Raw genomic sequence first — 22,174 nt, 5'->3', positions numbered from 1 at the left:
GTTCGTCCCCTGAGTTACTCAGCAATGCAATGTCATCGGCGAAGCGCAGGTTACTAAGGTATTCTCTATTAACTCTTATCCCTAATTGTTCCCATTCTAGGCTTCTGAAAACCTCCTGTAACCACGCGGTAAATAGCATTGGGGAGATTGTGTCCCCCTGCCTTACACCTTTCTTGATTGGTATTCTGTTGCTTTCTTTATGAAGCACTATGGTAGCAGTTGATCTCTTGTAGATTTCTTCCAGAATGTTTATATATACTTCATCTACGCGCTTATTCCGCAGTGTCTGCATGACGGCTGATATTTCTACTGAATCAAACGCCTTCTCGTAATCTATGAAGGCTATGTATAGTGGTTGGTTATACTCTGAGCATTTCTCTATTACCTGATTGATAGTATGAATGTGGTCAATTGTTGAGTAGTCTGTTCGAAATCCTGCTTGTTCCTTTGGTTGATTGAATTCTAAGGTTTTCTTTACTCTGTTAGCAATTACCTTTGTAAATAGCTTGTACACTACAGAGAGCAAGCTGATTGGCCTGTAATTCTTCAAGTCCTTGTCATCTCCTTTCTTATGTATTAAGATGATGTTAGCATTCTTCCAAGACTCTGGTACCCTTCCCGTCAGGAGACACTTCGTAAACAGGGTGGCTAGTTTTTCTAACACAATCTGTCCTCCATCTTTCAACAGATTTGATGTTACCTGATCCTCACCAGCAGCTTTGCCTTTTTGCATGCTCTCCAAAGCTTTTCTGACTTCTTCTATCATTACTGGTGGGGTGTCATCTGGGTTACTGAGAGTTCTTATAGTATTAGGGTCGTGGTTGTCTCGGCTACTGTACAGATCTCCGTAAAACTCCTCCGCTATTTTAACTATCCTATCCATATTGGTAGTTATTTTACCTTCTTTGTCCCTTGGTGCATACATCCGACTTTTGCCTATCCCAAGTTTCCTCTTCACTGCTTCGAAGCTTCCTGCGTTTTTCAGAGCGTGTTCAATTCTCTCCATGTTATACCTTCTTACATCGCATACTTTACGTCTAATAATCAACTTCGAAACCTCTGCCAGCTCTATTTAGTCTGTTGTACTTGAAACTTTCATGATTTGACGCTTCTTAATTAGGTTCTTCGTTTCCTGGGAAAGCTTGCCAGTGTACTGTCTGACTACCCTGCCTCCAACTTCCACTGCACACTCCGTAATGATACTCGTCAGATTATCATTCATTGTATCTACGCTAAGGTGTGTTTCCTCACTAAGAGCCGAGTACCTGTTCTGCAGCGACACTTTGAATTCCTGTACTTTCCCTGTCAGTGCTAGCTCATTGATTGGCTTCTTGCGTATCAGTTTCTGTCGTTCCTTCTTCAAGTCTAGGCGCATTCGAGACCGTACCATTCTATTATTACTGCATCGTACCTTGCCAACCACTTCCACATCCTGCACGATTCCTGGGTGTGCAGTCATTATAAAGTCTATTTCGTTCTTATTTTCGCCATTAGGGCTCCTCCATGTCCACTTGCGGTTTTCTCGTTTTCGGTAAAAGGTATTCAAAATCCGCAAATTATTGCGTTCTGCGAATTCTACTAGTAGCTCTCCTCTGGCGTTTCTAGTGCCGATGCCATGATTTCCTACTCCCTGGTTTCCAGCCTGCTTCTTCCCTACCTTTGCAATAAAGTCGCCCATCAGTATAGTATACTGTGTTTTTCTCTTACTCATTGCCGATTCCACGTCTTCATAGAAGCTTTCAACTGAAGCGTCATCATGGCTGGATGTAGGCGCGTAAGCCTGTACTACCTTCATCTTGTATCTTTTATTCAGTTTAATTACAATACCTACCATCCTTTCATTATTGCTATAATATTCCTCTATGTTTCCAGCTATGTTTCTGTTAATTAAGAACCCCACTCCCAGTTCTCTTCTGTCTGCCAAGCCCCGATAGCAAAAGACGTGCCCATTCGGTAGCACCGTATAGGCCTCATATGTCTTCCTAACCTCACTGAGCCCTATTATATCCCATTTAACACCCTCTAGCTCCTCGAATAGTACAGCTAGACTTCCCTCACTAGATAAGGTTCTAGCGTTAAACGTTGCCAAGTTCAGGTTCCAATGGCGGCCTGTAGTCCAGAGATTCTTAGCACCCTCTGCTGCGTTGCAGATCTGACCGCCGCCGTAGTCAGTTGCTTCGCAGCTGCTGGGGACTGAGGGCCGTGAGTTATTTGACGTATGCATGTGGGAGATAGTGGCCACATACTGCACCAGGGTGGCCAATCCTTCTCTGGTGAGGGAGTGCGTTCCCGGCGGTGGTTACCGGTGAGGCCGCACCCCAGGCCTCTTAATGCAGTTCCATCAACACGTGTTTTTTTTTGGTTGGGAACTGCGCGGCACCGGGATTCAAACCACGGACCTCTTGCACGCGAGGCGGATGTTTTAACTACTACGCCATCGCCGCACCCGGATTGTTATGTTCTAAATGTGGGTTTCAGCGGTTTATCAGTCAAGTTTGTGGTTATTTTATAAAATAAAAAATTATATCATTTCTATCATATCAAATCAATCATTTCTTATCATATCACCCGTCATCACTCTTTTTTTTTATTTACCATGTGCAAAGTAGCAGGCTAGAGCGCACTATTTCACTCTGCCCTCTGCCTTCTAATAAATTACCTGTGGCCAGATACCTGTGGCCAGATGTTCAATTACCTGTGGCCAGATGTTCGTGAAAATGTCTTCGATCCCTAAAAAGTTAGGGTGTAGTTTGTCCCGAACAAGGAGATTGTCAAAGTTATGGTGAATTCCCGTCGGTGACATCAGCGTTTTTGCAGACCTGTTCAGTGATCATTAAGTTATACTCTTTCATGATCTACAAGTGTGCGTGACTATATAGGTGATGGACGTTTGTTTGCGGTGCTAGACAGAAGTGTTGTAGAGTGAGCTTTGCGTCTAATGAGTTTTCAAAAAATTATTAACCAGAACAACAAAGCCTCCTCAGTGTCGTGGTCTTTCTTGTATGTATAGTCGTTATTGGCAGAGTGAACGATGAAGCGCGTTATGTGGCATCGTGCAAAGGCGTTAGAATCTTCAATGTGACGTGTGGTGGCGCCACTTAGAAACCCTAATGCGTAGTGGATGTTTCCCTCGTGGAAGGTTCTGGTGTATGCAGTTTAAGTGACTTTCGCCGACGAAAGCCATGTGCGCTAAGGCCTAAGCAAGGTGTAAACACTCATATTCTTTCATATTCTCCCGTCAGATGAAGTTCAAAAATGTAGTGACCACCTTTAGGAGGACAAGTCATTTTATCAAAACCTCGGCTGTAGCACATCCCCTGCTTTCTTAATTTTGTTCACAAGCGTCCATCTTTCCCTGACTTTTACCATTTTTAATACCAATGAAGTGCGAAAAACTCACACCTTCACTATCCCAGGTTTCCGTTTTGTAACTCGAGAAAGAGTTAGTGCACTCATTGCCTTCGCGTCTAAGCTGCCTCGACCACCTGGAGCCGAGAAATATTCACTTAGAGAGCGACCAGAAAACTCGGACATTGTGAGAATCAGGCCTATCGCACGACTAGCACGGCACGCGCTGCGCACTACTCATGCGCGGGTCCCACTCACGGAAACCAAAAGTGCCAGTCGTGGCGAGGGCCAGGTAGTCAGCGATGGCACGACGAAAAGCTGTACCCCGGTGGGTTGAAGGTTAGGGGCCGTACGTGTGCCCACATTGATGTATCGTGTAGCTTTACCGTATTTCTGTTACTGCTAATAGATACTTATTTTTGGAGTTCAGCCAGCCCGCATCTCTTACTTGGCAGCAAGACAGCGTGAACTCTTAAACCTTAACTGTGCAAGGTCTCATTTGTAAATTTAGATTTTTGCTTCATATTGAGAAACTCTTCTGATCAAGTATTTTTACTTTGTTACTTTTCTTTACTATTATGGTTGCATTGCATTTCATTTGTTTCAGCGTAACGTCGTATCCTGGTGTGTACTGTAAAGCCTTGTGAACTTCATGTTGTTTCTGTTCATTTTTTCTTGTCATGAACGTGTGCCCCTCCCCTCTTTAAAGGTTTTCGCGAGTGGAGGTAAGATAAACGAACTCAAATTGTAGCATTCGCCACGTGTCTTTTACTGTCAGATGCTAATCGCAATTGGGTGAGAATTGCTTTGTTAAACGGTGCATCACCTTTAACCTCCATGGCATGAGAGATTACCATGTAATATCCTGGTTGAAACAATTCCGTCCCGCTTTAGATATCCCTCAAAGTTTGGGCAGTGCGCCTAATCTTTAAACAGATAAGGCGCAAGTACTGCGGTATTCCAGAACACTTGCCTTACTCTAATCAACATTGACGCAGAGTATCACTCCTCTGGCTATTCTTTTGTCGATATCAAGAGTGTCCGCGCACGACAGCGAGCTGGCTGCTGTGTTGCTGCATGCTGCTGTAGCGATCGTGGTAGTCTAGCTTTGCAAAGCAAATTAATTGCCACAAAGTTGTTTTGCATCACAGAGTGTTGCAGGAAACACAGGCGAATAAACGTTTTTCTTTGATGTTCTGTCATCCTTTAATAAAATACCCCGTACAATTTTTCAAGAAATTTTAAATGCATAAATAATATGTGCGTAATTAGTGCGGTGGTCACACTTTCTTTTCTGCACTCATTCTTTCCACACAAAATGAAAAAGTACACCTTCTTTAGATGCGAAACTTTGTAGCAGGGCGTTCAGGGAGGCTTAAGTCTGTATTGACGTCTAAGATCTTATTATTATTCATTCCCTTTACTCGTGGTAGCTATGGGAGCACAGTTGCGCAGTTGTAGTGACTACCATAGGTTGATGTTGCTGAGTGTTAATCTAACTTAGTCATTCAGTTTTTCGGGCTATACTCTTTGTAGCCCAAATTATTACTAGAAAATAAGTTGTCACAGCACAAACAAGTACGTTTAGCAAAACAATTTACATACGAAACTCAACTGAAACTGAACCAGAGCCTAGTCAAGCTGCACGAGTACAGCTTTTTCTCTAATTTCCTATTTTTGCATAAACATTGTACTATATTGGGCTTTGGGCAATGCGAAAATAAACTTTCGATAAGAATTGGGGTTTGAAGACATGGCCGACCCACTCTGACACACGAAGCAATCAGCCGCAATAAACGTGTTCTCCACCGTTAGCATACTGGCACTCTTTGCGTGGTTTCTTATATATGTACTGTAGTTTAGTTTCGAAGGCTATTTGACGCTGCAAGTAGCTACTGGTTTACACTTTCTTACAGTTGAATTCATTATTGTGTGGACGCTGCTGTAGGTACTGGCAATACTCTTTGTATAGCTGGAATAGTTTCCCTTGAGTTTTGATTGTAAAATATTGTAAGCATTTTTGACCAGGAAGCATATGAACTGAGGAGTTCCGAACGCGCAGATCATACTTCTTCAGGCCTGAATACAAAAGAGAAAAAAACAAATGTCATGAGTTGATCTACAATCACAAAAACATTGATCTACAGCCTACACCAAAATACTGAAGCGCGATGCCGTAAAAACGCTTTGTAACTTAGTATGTCCTGACAAAAGCCCTATAATTCATTATGATTAAGCGAACGCCCAGGGCTGCATTACCGATGGATTTCGCAAGCATTGAGATGCCGTCTAAGACGCTCAGTTTACCGTGGAGAAATGATAATCAATGAATGCAAGAAAGTTCTGCAGTGATAAAATGTGAGCATAGGCATCTCGTTCGCGCTTTCCTAAAACACATCTAAAAAAATTTCGCGATAACGCAGTGTCACATACAAAAACACAACCTAACTGTGCACAAGATACTAGCGTCCATCTCTCCACCAGTGTTTACTGGAGTCCTTGATTACTTGCACATTGCACGTCGGGACATAATAGTTCAATAACGATTAGATGGACTATCTCCGCTGGCTTTTGCCACACATTTCGCCGCGGTGTGACGGCCTGGGTGAATATACGTTTCAAAGAGCGGTTTCTGATCTAAACATTGCCAAATGAGCAGTATTCAAGCATAGTATGTACATTCCGTCTTTTTAGGGGCGAAGCTTCTAGAGGCGTGCGTCTGTTTCTCCCTCGTATGTACGTAGCCACACATAGTTGCACTGTTGCAAACTGTCCACTACTTTATCCTTGCAAAAATCCCACTACCCCATCATCGATCCAACATTTCACCGACCACAAAGCAAATACTGTTGAGAAGTAGCCAATATGAAATGCAAGACGTTCATGTACTAGTATACACCTGCGCATTAGAGAACAATAGATTCTCTCACTGTGTCAATCCCTTGTACGTGACCGCCTTGAGTTCCACCTTTCTAAACGGCCCACTACTTCGTCGTTGCAAACTTCCCACTACCCCCCGTCACCGATCCACCACTTAAGTGATCATAAAACCGTTATATTGAAGGGGGAATCAAAGTGATGTATAGCTACCACTTACGCACAATAAAATTTTTGTATAAGTATATACAGTGTTTGTTACGTCTTTGATGATGTAGTGGGCGATATTCGCGGATGGTTCACAGTTTTGCGATAAAACGCTCTAGCGCTTCACCTCACTGATCATCATTCATTCCGTGAATATGCTGCAATTTTCTTTGCCTCTCTTTTGTTCTATTTATACTTAATACCACGTTGTATTGGTGGCAATATATATATATATGTACATATATATATATATATATATATATATATATATATATATATATATATATATATATATATATACTCTATGGGCCAGTACAAAATTCAGGCCTTACTTGTACGTACGCCCCTTCAAATCATCAGTGACCTAGTCTGGGTTTGGACTCCCGTACGTCAATGTGGGTGCTCAGAGAAATTGTTATGTTGGTACGTCGGATTATACCGAGCCCTTCAACACCTCCAGGAAGTGAACCACGAAGTTGTCCCAGCAGACACGCCGCACCGTTCTCGTAGACAACGCTTCTCGAATGTGGTTCACGTCTCCAGGATCAAGCCGTGCTATTCGCGTTGTCTGAAACTCAAGAAATTTGACGTTTGTTTTTTTTGCCCTTGTGCTTCTTAATGAACAGGAACATTTTCGGCCACATGTCATTGTTTTTAGGAGCCGCGGCACTCATGCGATGCTTCCTTTTCCCTTTTTTTTCTTTGTGAAAAGGGTAATGCCACGCTGTGTTTGTGGCCGAAGAAGAGAGCGAAAAAGCTAGTGCATTCTGTGGCTGAGTAAACTGTCATTCACTTCGAGTCCCTGTTTGTCACATCCTTTCGCAACAATATATATATATATATATATATATATATATATATATATATATATATATATATTTATATATATATTGCAATAGGCGAATTCACGTATAGCACCGGTTATTATTGAGCAAGCGTTAGCCGAAACAAGCTGGTTCAGGCAGGAACGCGGTAAGCACCAGCCACACGAACGTCAACGTCTTCTTTCACGCTGGCACAGGGCTGGCGCCACTATGCTCCGGTACAAGTACTCCCCTCGCAGAAAAGAGCCAACCTGGCGATCTAAGGAAATGACAAGACAGGGGAATCATAGCACGCTTTGAGGCGTGATACGTCAATGATTTTATGCCCACGGCAGAGTTTGTCCGAAGGTGGATCAATAGGCTCAACTTCATAGTTGACGGGAGGTGTTTGTCGCACCACACGGCAGGGGCCCTGGTATTTCGACGAAAACTTTGGCGAAAGACCAGGATGGGTAGACGGGTCCCAGAGCCAAACCAACATTCCTGGGTTATAGTGGACACTAGACGCAAAGGAATCGTGGTCTGTTTTGGCGCCATTTGTTTCGCGTGGTAAACAAGCGAGCGAGTTGACGATACACTTAGGCATAAGCAGCTGCTTTGGAAACGGGCATCGCTTCGGAAACATCAGGTCTGTAAGGGATAATGGTGTCCATGGAGCATGATGGTTCACGTTCGTACAGGAGAAAGAAAGCAGAGAAGCCGGTGGTTGTTTGTGGTGCAGAGTTGTACGCGCACGTTACAAAAGGGAGCACTTGGTCCCAATTAGTGTGGTAATCAGACGCGTACATGGCAAGCATATCTCCAAAGGTAGGATTAAAGCGTTCTGTCATGCCATTGGTTTGAGGATGGTATGCCGAAGTTTACCGATTAATAATGTGACATTCCTTAAGCAGCTCGTCGGCGACGTTCGACAGAAACACGCGTCCACAGTCACTCACTGATTCATGAGGTGCACCGTGCCGCAAAATCAGATGGTGAGGAAAAAAGGATGCAACGTCGTTCACAGTGGTAGCAGGCAGCGCAGATGTTTCAGCGTAGCGTGTCAAATGATCGATGGCGACGATAATCCACCAGTTGCCTCGAGGAGCGTTGGGTAGAGGATCATAAATATCAATTCCGACGCGGTCAAATGGTCTCGCTGGACAGGTTAAGGGTTGCAAAGGGTCATGCGGCGTTGACACGTGTAACATGACCGAATGTACTGGCAAAGCTGCCGATACATGCCGCGTCAGTAGTATTTTAGACGAAGGTGAGAGTAAGTCTTGAATACTCCCGCGTGGCCACACTGGGGGTCATCGTGAAAGGCATCGCAGATGTTCGAGCTCAAATGACGGGGCATGACAAGAAGCCACCTATTGCTATCCGTCTCGTAATTACGGCGATACAAAAAGCCTTCACGGGCAGCAAAATGTCTTGCTTGACGAGAGAGGGACCGAGAAGTCTTTTCTGACAAACTGTGAGAGAGGAAGTCGAGCAGACAATTGATCCAGGGATCCTTGCACTGCTCGGCTGGCATGTCGGCGATGCTCAGCGATGACGAGTCGCAAATGACGGTAAGCAGGCAAGGTCAGGAGGCAGCGGAGAACGGGATAGGGCATCAGCGTCTGAATGTCTGCGTCCTGAGCGATAAACAACACAGCTGTCGTATTCCTGAAGGCGTGAAGCCCAACGAGCGAGACAGCCAGTAGGGTCTTTCATGGACACTAGCCAGCAAAAGGCATGGTGATCTGTAACAACATTAAACTGGCGTTCGTAAAGGTAAGTGCGAGATTTTTCTATAGCCCAAATGATAGCCAAGCGTATTTGGGCTATATGTATATGATATATACATATATATATATACATATATATACATATACATATGTATATGTATATCAGTATATATATATATATATATATATATATATATATATATATATATATATATATATATATATATATATATATATATATATATATATATATATATATATATATATACATATATGTAAGCGATGAGTGTGAAAACACTCTTCAATGGGCATGTTTGGCGTCACGTAGCACGTGAACTTATTATTAGCGGGCAGCTGATTAGTAGTCCCTCGTATACAACCTTATGACACCAAGTCTGTTAAATCTCTTTATATATATATATATATATATATATATATATATATATATATATATATATATATATATATATATATATATATATATATATATATATATATAGTCGTAATTTGTGCTCAGCGTTCACAGTGTTTTGTTTCTTTTTTGTTTGTTTGTTGCTTTAGTTCTCTCTCACTCTCGCAAACACCTTTCAAGGCGCGAGGGACGCGGCAGCAACGACGTTTGAACGTGTTTGTTACTATAAATCATCCCCTGACGAAGGGACGACCCCTCCCGAAACTGTTGAAAAATAAATGTATTTATCCTTGTTGAGAACGCTCACGTTGTGCCATATATGTATATATATATATATATATATATATATATATATATATATATATATATATATATATATATATATATATATATATATATATATATATATTTATATATATATGTATATACACATATGTATATATATATATTATTTTTATATTTCATTATATTATTATTGTGTTTGCATTACTATTTTGTCGGTTTGCATTTCCCTGAGTTACCAGACTTGTGCACATATCTCTCGCACGATACCACCGGGTCCTTTATGTCGTTTTATTACTTGTTTCATTTTCACATTTCACATTTCTTTCAACTTTTGGCCGTTTCGTTTACTTATGTTTGCCTTATTATTTGTAAGGGGAGAACCAAAGCAGTGCCAGCTGGTTTCAATCCCAAGTGCTTCGGGGAGTGGTACCAAAGGGCTCGATAAATGCACGCTGTCATATTAGACTGCCTTCTGGCCCACAATTTAGCCGGTACTTTTCATATGGCCTTGTGTGCTTTCACCATATTTGCCATGAAATCTGCCACCCCTCCCCACACACATATGAAACGTGTCAGTGTGGTCGCAGTGAAATAAAACACCTCTTCCCCTTTTTTCTTAAATGACGACAGAAAGGACGGCATCGGAGGCCCTCTCTGCCAGAGTCGCCCCTTTCGCTACAACTAACTGCCTGCCACCCAAGTTTACCAACAATGTCCCTCCGCGACTTGCAATGGTGCGTCGGGTGAGCCGCCCTATCCCCCTCTTCTTTTTTTCTCTCCTTCCTTCCTTTTTTTCGTTTTTGGTGCTCCTTTGAATTTTTAGTTGGTTTATTTGGCTTCTGCTGTCTATATTATTTATGTTTTCCGCTAACGTACGACACGTGCCCCATTTTAAACGATACCTCTCTCTCTCTCCTCTCTTTTGCTAGCTCCAGCCAATAAGACGAGAACTGTTTGGCAAAGCGTATGTCGTCGCTGTAAACATTATCAATTTGTTGCTCTCTGCCGTTTTTCTCTAGCACCACCAAGTTGATGTGGCATGTTCGCATAGCGTCACACTTATTCACAAATCCTGACACGAAGACCCGTGCACCAGTCGAAATCATTGGAAATAAAACTAAGACAACCACTAAGTTCTGCCTCTTCTACTGTCAAGTACGTGTGTGTGTGTGCGTGCGTGCGTGCGTGTGTGTGTGTGTACGTGCGTGCGTGCGTGTGTGTGTGTGTGTGTGCGTGCGTGCGTGCGTGCGTGTGTGTGTGTGTGTGTGTGTGTGTGTGTGTGTGTGTGTGTGTGTGTGTGTGTGTGTGTGTGTGTGTGTGTGTGTGTGTGTGTGTGTGTGTGTGTGTGTGTGTGTGTGACGAGCCCCACGAGGAGAACGGTGTAGTGGAGAAGTAGAGAAGAAGGAAGACGAAGAAAAATAAATGGTTCATCGTATAACCATCACGTCTCCTGCGTCACACGAGTCGACAGGATGCAGGATGGAGACCTGCCTGCCTTTTCATCAGTCGCTCAGCGTCGACACAGTTCTCTGCAGGACACCCTGACCATACATAGACTACCGTTCAAGTGCCTAGCATTACGCATCGACCAGCATGATGTCAGAACTATCTGCTGACCTTGACAACCCTAAGTACACGGTATCAGCGGATGACGGACCCGTAGAAAACTGGTTGAACCTCTTCAAGCTCCATGCCACAGCTGCATCTTGGTCGGAATGGGAGATGATCACCAACTTCACAGGCTACATCTCCGGTGAGGCATTTAAGTTTTACCTCACCATCATCTTTGAAAACGACGAGCCATGGCGAAAGATCAAGGAAGAGATTATTGTCCATTTTAACGACTACGGCAACGGCGTCCTTATTGCCAATTATCAAGAGACAATCGCACTCGACCGTCACAGTCCACGCTCTTTTCTGAATGGTCATTGCTTTCTACTGGGTTTCTCTTCCGTAAGGCCGGTATTTTCAAAGTCGCAAATCCAGCTTACTACACGAGATGTTGCATACCCACCTGATGGCCTTCATTCTTCTTCTTGCATACGTGGTCCACCAGCCGGTTTTTCATCACACGGCTTTTCAAGTACTCCTTGCGCTCACCGTTTGCCTTTCAAGGACGCCGTGTTCATCATAGATGAACTGACGCATCGGGAAAATACCCTGTCGAGCCATCGAACCCACTGCAGGGCATAGGCCTCTGATATGGTTCGACGACAATCAACATGGTCCTGTTATTTCTGCTGCCACGTTATACCCGGAAACGACGTAATCTCATCTACCTACCAAATTATTTCTGTTCCTCTCACGCGTTTGTCTTCACAAGCTATCCAGTCAGTTACGCTTAATAATCAGCGGTTATCCTGCAAGGTCGCTCGATATCTCAGGTCAGCGAAAAGTAGGCACCCTCGTCTCACAAGAATGGCGTTCCACGCCAAGGACCTGCACAAGACAGGTTATTTTTATGTTACCTTTACTGCATTCGAAATGAACTTAAGGTCGACAAACAGCACTGAGCACCAGGTGGTAAGAGAATAAAAAAATGTATGTGCTGAGCTGACAACCGCCAGTGGTTTTCTCACCATCCTTTGTTCAGCAGTGTTTGCATGTTCACGTCTTAAGTACCAACTGGCCCACTTAGGCGAACTCTGGCAGAATGTGGATTTCTAGTGCATACTGAAACCAGGCAAAAAGATGTAAATGGACAGCGAACCCATGCCCTATAACACACGCTTGCGTTCTTGACAAGCTAACGGTACACGTCATCCTAATATGATGGCAGGCTTCCGCTGCAGAAAACAACCTCTAACATGTCATGGCGCTCGACTTTCACGCCCACCTAATGACAAAAAACATGATCGTGCAAATACATTGCGACCTCCTTTCAGCCCCGCCAGAAGCTGGCACTCATGTTCTCCCCATTATTGAGGTCCAGAAGGCTTTGAACTTGGTGCGACACATGATTTTACCTCGACCTTCACAGCCAAAGGATCTGGCGAACGAAGTTGCAACTACGTCTTCGTCCTCCTTGTCAACCGCATCGTCGAATTCTTGTTTGCCAGTGGATGCGCCTCTACACACCTCTCGCTCGGAGACAGACAAGGTCAACCCTCAAGAAGCGCTGTTGTCTCCATACGCATTTAACCTTTCCGTGCGCACGCTCCCTTGTTCGCTGGATGAGATCCTGAGGCTCCGCTGTATTATTCACGCCGACGACGCCAAACTGCGGATGACTACGCGCTCATACGAATACATCGAGGAGACTCTCCAAACTGCAGTGAGCGCCATCGTTAACTATGCGATGCAGATGAGCCTGATGTACTCGAAAGGCGAATCTGTATTACAACTGCTTCGTCCTCTCAACCAACGTTGGTTAAACTCCTATCCCCTTCCAGCCATATTTTTCTACGCCGATGGTGAAGTCATAACGCACGTTGACCACACGTGCATTTTAGGCCTATTCGTTCAATCGAAATAACGCAACACACTCTCTCTCGCAACACCACTGCATAGAACGGCTCACCGGTACCATACCTCAAACAACACACCTCATCGCTAACTTGCGTGCTCGCGAGATAAGTACAGAAACAACTGTTCCAGCTAATCCACGCCTTCGTCATCTCTCCCCTCACGTACGCGTTGCCTTAAGTCTTCATCTACTGTGCTCCTAAAGAGACAGCATCGAGTGGCCTCGAAGCCATCAGTATGACCTCTACGTCGCGTATTTCCGCGACGTAGAGGCATCTACTACACTGTCGAGAAACTGATCTAAGCCCACTGCGCAGCGTAGCTGTAGCGATTTCGCGGAAGCAATACCGGCCGCCGCCAATTCGCTCGCATCAGCCTCTCCACCCTGCCATGCGCATGAGAACAGGTAGCACAAACATCGCACATACGGGTATTCCTAAAGACATATTTCTTCGACACCATGAAAGTAAATGGTAAGCATGAGCCCAGGCTTACATCACGTCTACGCTCAATGCGGTCTACGTGGACGTACCCCGCTACGCCTGTCGACAGAGTGCACATCTGCTACCCCTCTCGATCTAGAGTGGCCATTCGGGATCTACAATGGATCCGAACTGGCCACTCACACGCCTTCTATAATGCAAGTAGTAGCCTAGAGAAAGTTTACTTCCTACTACTAATGAGAGCAGAAGCAAGTATAGCCTAAGACAAAATGCAAAGAGACAAAGACTTTGGTGAAGATTGCGCAACATTAGGTTCGTTGAAAGATGGTAGACAAATTTTATAAGAAACACTGGCCACCCCCTATACGTAGCGTATCTTGAGGGTGAGTGTACTAAATGTTTATGTGGTTTATCCACTTAGCTCCTCAATACATTCGTCAAACAGACTGGACAGTGTTCAAGATATCTGTCCATACCGGCTATTGACACATGGCGTTACATCATTGCTTCTTCCCTGCTTGACATAACCAGGCACATTAGGCTGTTCGGGCCGTTCTTCAGCGTCCAGAACCACAGCACAGAACGAATCACCGTCAGACCTTTCGGCCTGTCCTCGAACCCAAGGAAATGGTTCTCGGCACCTCGACAACAGCGGTCGAGGATGTCCTGCGAACATCTGGACTCAAGGAAACATTTGTCAAAGATCGGGCTGGTGGTACGAAGTGTGCAGAGAATAACGCAACAAAGGCAACTATTCCAAGCCATGACAATACGTCAAGGTCGGACAGAATCGACGTATCCGGTGACTACTGCAGCCTCATCGCAATTACCACAAATTTTATGATTGAGGCTTTTAGCACCAATGCACCGTCTAATGAACGTGTCCGCATGCATTTCAAAATGCACGAGCTCGACTTAGCAATTCATGCTTCTCGATGCGCGTATGCACGTGCATGGGGATAGTGACATCACGTTTCACTAGGCGAAGCTTAAAGGTGCCCGCATTTTACGAGCAAAGATCACCAGCGAACGCGTCCTTCAAGCGACGCAGACCCTGCTCATCTCCTTTCCTGGCCTCCCTTCTTGTTTTTCACATAAAACAGGCAGGGCTTTTTCTCTCTTCTAGAGGAGCCATTCATGACAGACCCCGCATGTTGGCAAATGATATCGCTTTAACTTCCGTGCAACAGAGGCGGCCAACCGGTTTCATCTCCACATCAGCTGCGGTCGTCACCATCGCTCTTGAATTTCGCCTATAGTGCGAAGCATAATTGTGCGAGAGAGTGCTATGTAACTGAATTTTGTACATAAATTTACGGTGACGACGAATCAAACGGCAGCAGCGAAAAGCCATGAACCTTAACCATGTATACAGTCTACATTGCAATAAAGCTATCTATTTCATCTTATTAGTCTGGATTTAGTGCGAAGTACACAGTTTTGCAAGAGCCCATATAAAGCCTGCAGTAGTTGAAAATCAGTGTTTAAACAAACCCTACATTTTACGTTAACAATACGGTGAGTTGGGTCAGTTCACGCATAATTTTTCGTGAATGATAAGGCGAAAGGTTACAAAACAGAAGAAAAAGATGGACACAGAAAAAAAACAACTCACAAAAAAGTAGTGTGTTGCCGTTCTTCTTGTCTTCCTTGTTTCTCCTCTTTTGCAAGCTTACGGCCTGTCTTTCCACGAAATTACATTTCAGCATTAATGAAAGCATCGACACATCGCAACTCACTTGAGCCAGGCATTGTCACCTTCACGACTGCGCAGGCAAGCATTCCATCCAGATATTCAATACTTTCTGTTTGCTTAAAAGTGCTACCTAGAAGCAAAACACAGCATATAGTCCAATAATTAGTTGTCATTTACGTGGTGTATTGTGGTTTATAATAAAGGCAACTAAGTAATAAGTATGCCTAAGGGTATGTCTTGTAAGTAGGCACCACGTCTGGCGGTATATTGTACTATGCCTAAAGGTATGTTGGATAACTAAACACTGCTTAAAGAGCATATCGTAATACTCTATTTATCTTGTAGCACTCAAATGTGTTGGCTGCGACTTGACGAGTTTTTTTTCCTTCGTGCTTGTGTGTATGTATTTGAAAAAGCGCATAATCGTGTGATTCTGTTTCACCTGCTGAGGTATTCTGGACCCGCTACTTCATAGTTAATGTAGCAGTCTCAAGGTAGTTTTGTACGAGCCAATTTCCTGTGTACTGCTGATTTTTTGCTTTTCTTTTCTTTAATTTTCGAATGTTGTACATTATTATTTCATCATCTTAGAATTATCTCGAATACTATCAACGCTACTGTTGAATAAATCAATGTAGTTACTTAGATTACCACCAGACCTAGCATATTCGTCATAATGGCAATTATCTGTTCTCTTTATTGCTATTAGTGTTTTTCTGAAAACGTAATATATAAAGTAAAAGCGTGTTTTGTTTTCGCCTTTTAAAGGACTTCACAAATCTTGGTTTTCTTTCGAATCGAAAAACAGTCTGTCCTATTTATTTGTTGAGTATAAAATGTAAAAGTAGTGAAGTTCAACAGACGAAGATTTGCTGATTGTCATTTTTTAACAAAGCAACTTCAAGCAACGTCAATACAAACTAAGACGAAAGTGCGAGGATTTGACAGGTTGCTTTACTAACAGTCATTTCTATGCTCGTCAAAGCACCGTGCCCTACAGCCTCAGAGCGCCAAAGTTCCCTCTTTTGTATTTATAGAAAGCTCTATCGAATAGATATTGCGTGTTTTGTTGATTACTTTTAGACTCTACGTTCGAAATTTAAGTAATACATCCAGGCATACACGTATTTCAGTTTCGTTTTCTAAAAAAACGTGGCAAGTTCCATGTATGCTTCCAACTTTCACTGCATCAACTTTAATCATGCGCCACTTATGTCCGCACCATAATTTTGTAAAAACTCAACGAACGAATGTAAGTGCCAACTCATTATTACAGAATGCAGAAGTACATTTGTGTACCTTTTTCTGGCGTTTGTGAATAATAATTGTTTACATCGTCGAGGAGGCCTTGTGTGTAAGAATAAAAAACTATTTTTTTCGAATTCGTTGCGTGTATGGATTTTCTACGAACTCCCACAATGATGTTCAACGAACTCAAACATTATAGTACCACGTTCTCAAATAAATATCTAAGCACAGAAGTGGCATATGACCTTCGCAACATTTCATTTGCGGGATCAAGACCAAGGACTAATTACGGTACTAAAACCATAGATTATCAGAATATTTCATAGTTGAATGCCTACCCGTCCCTAATCGAATTGACGAATCAAAACTGAAATATGTCGTGTTTTAAAAAACAAGTAAAGCAACATTTTCTGTCTCCTTGAAATATACAATTGTTTTGCAATCAACAAGAAAATTAGGTTGTTCTGTATATTCGTATTACTTGTATAATTGTTAAGCACAAACAATGCAAACTTGGAAAATTTTTTGTCCTAATGTTTTTGTTTGTTTTTTTTGTTTATATAGGCTGTGCAATAAGCATTGTACTTATGTGCTTTTCTCTGGTTTCTCTGTACATATTTTTCTCTTGAGCATTGTACTTATTTTCTCTGGTTTTGCTCCTGGCTTTCCGACGTGTGAGTCCGGGGTGAAGACCTCGCGAGGAGACGTACGACTCTCCTTTGCCTTGCTTCCGTGAGATAATTCATGTTACGTAACTATGTCTGAAATAAAACTATCGAGTATTAGAGAGTTGCTGATGAAAATATTAAATGAAGATGTTCACATTGGTTTCAAATCGAATGTGACCACGCAAAAGAAGCTTTTTATTTTTAGCTTGCACAGTTTTTTTTTTTTGCTGTATTGCGGATTGTATTATACCCGGAAAATGCAGGATCGCCAAAAACACTAGTCTGTTATGTTGAGATAGCACGCTCAATGCCCATGTAACGGCTGCAGCATGAAGTCGTGCTGAAAAGTAATTCAAAGAATTGTTTTTCTTTTGCGATTCTCACTTGTGTTTTTGAAACTGTTCAAAGACTGTTCACTCTCACAATGAGCTCTGCAATATTTCTGGTTTTTTTCCAAACTTTTTGTCAATTGCTTCATATCAACGAGTAGATTAGAACAACATCATTTAATCATAGGGATGCGGAGACCAACCGGCGTTCGTATACGAAGTCTGTGGCTGGGCATGACCTGACAACGAATAAACTCTATGCAGTGCGCGTTGTTCGGACAACGTGTGGTTTGAAGAAACAGCTATTTCGTCCTGCTACGCGTGTCTCGTGCCCTGTGAACTAGCAAACTGAAGGCCCTTCTTAACTGCCGTGCCCGACGCGATTTTTGTAGAATGGCAAAGAAACACGAAATAAAGAAGAGAAAACAGAAATACAAGGTTTCATAGAAGAAATTGACTAGTTGAATGTGTGAAAATTTGTTCATTAAATTCTTGAATTCGCAAAATTAGGTTTGCTAGACCAGGGTTTATTTGGATGAATTTTTATACATGTCACACATTTTTAATATAGTTCTCTCATTGCTCCAATTCTATCTTCCACACCAATCGAAGTGAAATTCACTGTACACAAAATGAATCCCTCTCTTGCTCTACATACCAGTGTGGGACTAAAATGACGGCTAAGCCTGAACGCATAATACCATAAGGTGTCCGATTGAACTTGTTATGGCGTTCGCTGCGGCATTACAGATGCACACCGATTGAACACACATAAAATGCAGCATACCAACAAAGATGTAGCGTAGGTTTCATTCAGATTCACTAGTATTGTGTGTATTTTTCGACCATTCGAATCCTCTTCAGCACGAAGCACAAAAGCGCTGCTGTTGTCCCAGACGACATGAAGAATATCATTCGTATTGTTACGCCAGCCTGTCATCGAGCATTTTTTTTTTTCAGTCAAAGCACCTAAACAGTCCGTGTTTTTCTCGCAGCGTCTATATACTATGTTTTCATCCCACCACACGCTTATTCTTAGAAGCAAAAGTCTAAAAGAAATAGGCTTGGCGTTGTTCAGATCATCGGTGCTACTGTCAAGCAGCGATGTAACCTCCAATTCTAAGGAAACAAATACTTTGGTGACGCGAATTATGCCTTTGGGAAAAGCTGCAGTTGAAGCACTTTTACAATCTCTGAATAACAGTTTGTTTTCAGGAAAAACCTGCAACATTTACACTACGTCAGTCCAGCTCATTTTTCTGTTGCCCTTTTCTTTGATGTACACAAATTATAGTTATACCCCGAATTCTGTTTACATGAAAGCGCTCTCGTCATTTCTGGATACTTAATAGGTTGCCGCATTTAAACTATGTCGAAGCGTACGTAATTTTACCGCACTGCATATTCGTGAGCAGCTGCAGTTCCGGTCTGCACCGACAATCACTTAACGATTCATTCCACCAATCAAGGACTCGAGCTGAGTGCACCATGCAGAATAGGCTCGAAGTTCCTCGCCAACAACGCATTTTGAATGGTGTATCGCAAATTTTATGACGATTTACTGCTCACTGTGTTCGAAAGTAATTCAGCTTACGTACTAAATCTGTTCAGTGTCCCGGTAAGGTGTTCTTATAGCTTTCCGCTCCCATGGTAAAATAGCGTTGCGAGTTCACTGAAGTGCGCGGGGTTTCGTAAACTTTTCAGCATGTGCGACTAAACTTGAACATTTGCATTACCTGGAGAGTGAATTATCATGACGTCATTGTGCTTGGGATCAAACCTGCCGACTAGCGAGTAGCACATCCTGGAAATAGCACAGAAAAAACTTTATTGCACTGAAACATACTAGTAATTTTGTGTGAACTTACTTTTTCATCTTGTAGTAATAAGATCGTTCGAATTCAATGGAAAGCAAGCTGAGGTACAGTTTTTTGTCTGCCTTACACTCAATTTTTGTAGGTTCACTTGAGTAGTACGTCCATATTATTTCTGTCGTATTTACGAACTGAAAAGAAAACATGAATCAGGAGTTTTCTTCAACACATGTGGAAAAATGCGTACTAATGCATTGATTATTAGTTGATCTGCATGTGAACAAGCAGAATGTAATAAAGAACTATACTTTGATGCCACCCCTGCAATCGATCTTGTCTCACGTGATATAACAAGAGTAGAAAAGACGCTTTCACCTAGAAAGGATTCCTCAGATAGCATTGTTTCAGCATAACAATTTCTATCCTCACAGGTTTTTGTGAACGTTATATCAACGCCCAAGAACAATAGGCTGGCAAACACGATCAGTTTCTCTGACGTAAAAGATTTCAAACGAGGCTGATAAAAACAAGGTTTCATGACCATATGAATCTCTATCTGCTGCACAATCTGTGTGATCACTAGCAATATTGCTTAACTGTCTTCTTTCAAGCTTGTGTGCTAACTCAGTATTAAAGAGTGGGTGGAGGCATTAATAGGCATGTGTACTCTCACTGGGGACAACAAAACCCATTTCTGAAGTGATGGTATCCGTTTCCGCAAGTATAAACGAGTTAACTTAATTATTAAACTGTACTCCTGCAAAAATCAAGCTACAACAGTTAGGCATGCATGAGGGATCCACACAGCAGATAATATCAAACGTTTGTATTTATAGTTGAAAGTGATGCGTAAATGAAAACCCACGTTAAATTAACTGGCGTGAACCCTACCTCAATTTCTGCATAAATGGAGGCATCGGAGCCGTACGACCCAAAGGACTTCATACGCAAACTTTAATTATACCCATTAGCAGCAGCAAATGTTCAAGCATTTTTAATTGAAACACACACGTGCAATAAAGGTGTCTACCTAGATTACTCCTTGGTTACAACGTAGAGCACTTGAAAGCTCTCCACTTAGTTCAATTGTACCTGATATTGTTCACTAAAACAAACAAATAAAGTCAAATTCACTCATTCTTGTGGTTAAAAACCACATCTATTTCATTCTATACTTCTTCGGCAAAGAAAATGTGACAGAATATACCTAAATGATTTTCAAAACAGAGATACTGCACATTAAGCAGATATAACGCACTTTACGGTGGCTTAAAGTGACAGGTACTTACGTCGCGCATACTGGGAACATGTTTCCATAGAACCATGCCGCATACCAATGCCACGATAAAGACCACGAGAAGAAAAGTTGTGAGAACATGCTTTTCTCGCATGCTACTGCTTAACAAGTACGGAGTGGGAAACAGCCTACCTTCAGGACACAACGGCTCGGCCTAACTATTCCATTCGTCGATATAGCTTGGCCATATAGGCACCTATTGTGTAATGCGTGTGTGCGAGCACATTTCTGCTAACGTTTACGAAATTGCATCTATAGACAAATGCTGTAAAGTTTCACGCTGTGGAGGGACAGAGGGATGCAGTAAAGGGGGACACTTGCGAAAGCGCTGAACAAATGTGGTAACACTGTACCTATAGCCGCCATGGCTATAGGTACAGCAGCACTTTCTGTATGTAGTTTGTTTCCATTTTCCGTTTATAGATTGTATTCTCGACTAACAATTGTGCATTTTGACCTCCATGTTCACTTTTATGATGTCAGGTTTTAAAGAATGCATTCTTCTTTACATTTCTTTGTATACAGACGGGTGGAAATAAAAACGCTGTGGAATAAAAAGCTGCGCGCATAATGCTCTAGCCAGCTTCACGAATGCTTTTAATAAATAAGCCCGTTCAGCTGCAACGTACCTCGTTATCCTTCGCATTTTAAGAATGGCGTAGATGGCGCCAGTAATTCGCTTTCCTGTGGCAGTAATCGTTAGATGTGAAGGCGAAAAGACCACGAGTGCCACCCTGTAGGACCTGTCAGCGAATAGGCTGGGAGGACGCAGTTCTAAATGTTGGGTCCTTTTTTATAGTTATTTATTTATTTATTTACTTTTGATTTACTTGTTTACCTAATAAGTGCTAGGTCCTGTCATCGGGGTAGATAAACAGGTGCATAACACATTACAAAAAATGGTCTACGAATTTATATTTCCGCATGTGCTTTGAAGAATCGAAGAGACAGGCAAGCGGCGTTATTTCTACAGTTTGCAAACCAATTAGACAATCACTTTTCACGAGTAAAAAGAAGGAAAAGGGAACACACGAGACATTTCAGCCAAACATCATAATGGTTTCTACTGAATTGCGATAGTGAAGTTTGTGTCGCAGTTTTAACAGGCAGATTCGGAGTATAATGCATGCTTGTTGGCGCTACATACTGAAATTAGAAAAAACGGCGCCACAATGTGACAAGGAAGAAAAGAGCTGGATTAAGTGCTTGGTCGGGTTCCTTCTGTGCCGTTGTAGCGCTGTTTATCTCAATTTATTGGGAACTTCTTCCAATCCACTATCATTCTAGGAAAAAGAAAAGAATACTTCAAACAGTTGACAATTGTCGCGAATGCAGCTAGTGGGTGGGCCTGACATCATAACGAGGCGAATAAGCAAGAAGGTGTGACGCGTAGCTCTTGTAGTGACTTTTGACAAGTAGGAAAAAAGAATTTTAGATGACACATACCGTTTCGATTAGTTATAGCAGGTAAGCCACCTTGAAATATTATATTAGAGATTGAAGAGCGGCCATGTGCCTCATGGACAAACATAACACCTTTTTCTTTTTT

General features: G+C 42.5%; 1 protein-coding gene across 2 annotated transcripts; it reads right to left on the bottom strand.

Annotated features, from left to right (window-relative positions):
* Positions 1 to 4,529: 4,529 nt before the first annotated feature.
* On the bottom strand, positions 4,530 to 20,953 carry LOC119185584 (uncharacterized). 2 transcript variants are annotated; one of them, XM_075865346.1, is made up of 5 exons: positions 20,758 to 20,953; positions 19,383 to 19,519; positions 19,251 to 19,318; positions 15,313 to 15,399; positions 4,530 to 5,427 (listed from the first exon to the last, which is right to left on the bottom strand). In XM_075865346.1, exons 2-5 carry the CDS (start codon positions 19,388 to 19,390, stop codon positions 5,249 to 5,251), a joined length of 342 nt encoding a protein of 113 aa, XP_075721461.1. In that variant the 5' UTR covers positions 19,391 to 19,519; positions 20,758 to 20,953; the 3' UTR covers positions 4,530 to 5,248. The 2 variants fall into 2 exon arrangements, with proteins under 2 accessions (XP_075721461.1, XP_075721460.1); XM_075865345.1 differs by lacking the exon at positions 20,758 to 20,953 and adding an exon at positions 20,618 to 20,751.
* Between the last annotated feature and the right edge of the window lie 1,221 nt (positions 20,954 to 22,174).

This window comes from Rhipicephalus microplus, chromosome 6 (genome assembly GCF_043290135.1).
Source record: "Rhipicephalus microplus isolate Deutch F79 chromosome 6, USDA_Rmic, whole genome shotgun sequence".
Taxonomy (NCBI): Eukaryota; Metazoa; Arthropoda; class Arachnida; order Ixodida; family Ixodidae; genus Rhipicephalus; species Rhipicephalus microplus.
The sequence above is the reverse complement of the archived record's forward strand: the minus strand, read 5'-3'. Positions and strand labels throughout refer to the sequence as shown.

Excerpts from the sequence above, each read along its gene's own strand:
- LOC119185584 (XM_075865345.1), bottom strand. The coding sequence starts at position 20,719 with ATGCGAGAAAAGCATGTTCTCACAACTTTTCTTCTCGTGGTCTTTATC. Across the intron at positions 15,400-19,250 it reads CATGATAATTCACTCTCCAG|GTAGCACTTTTAAGCAAACA; the intron begins GTAATGCAAATG and ends TTTTGCTTCTAG. Across the intron at positions 5,428-15,312 it reads GGTGACAATGCCTGGCTCAA|GCCTGAAGAAGTATGATCTG; the intron begins GTGAGTTGCGAT and ends TTTTGTATTCAG.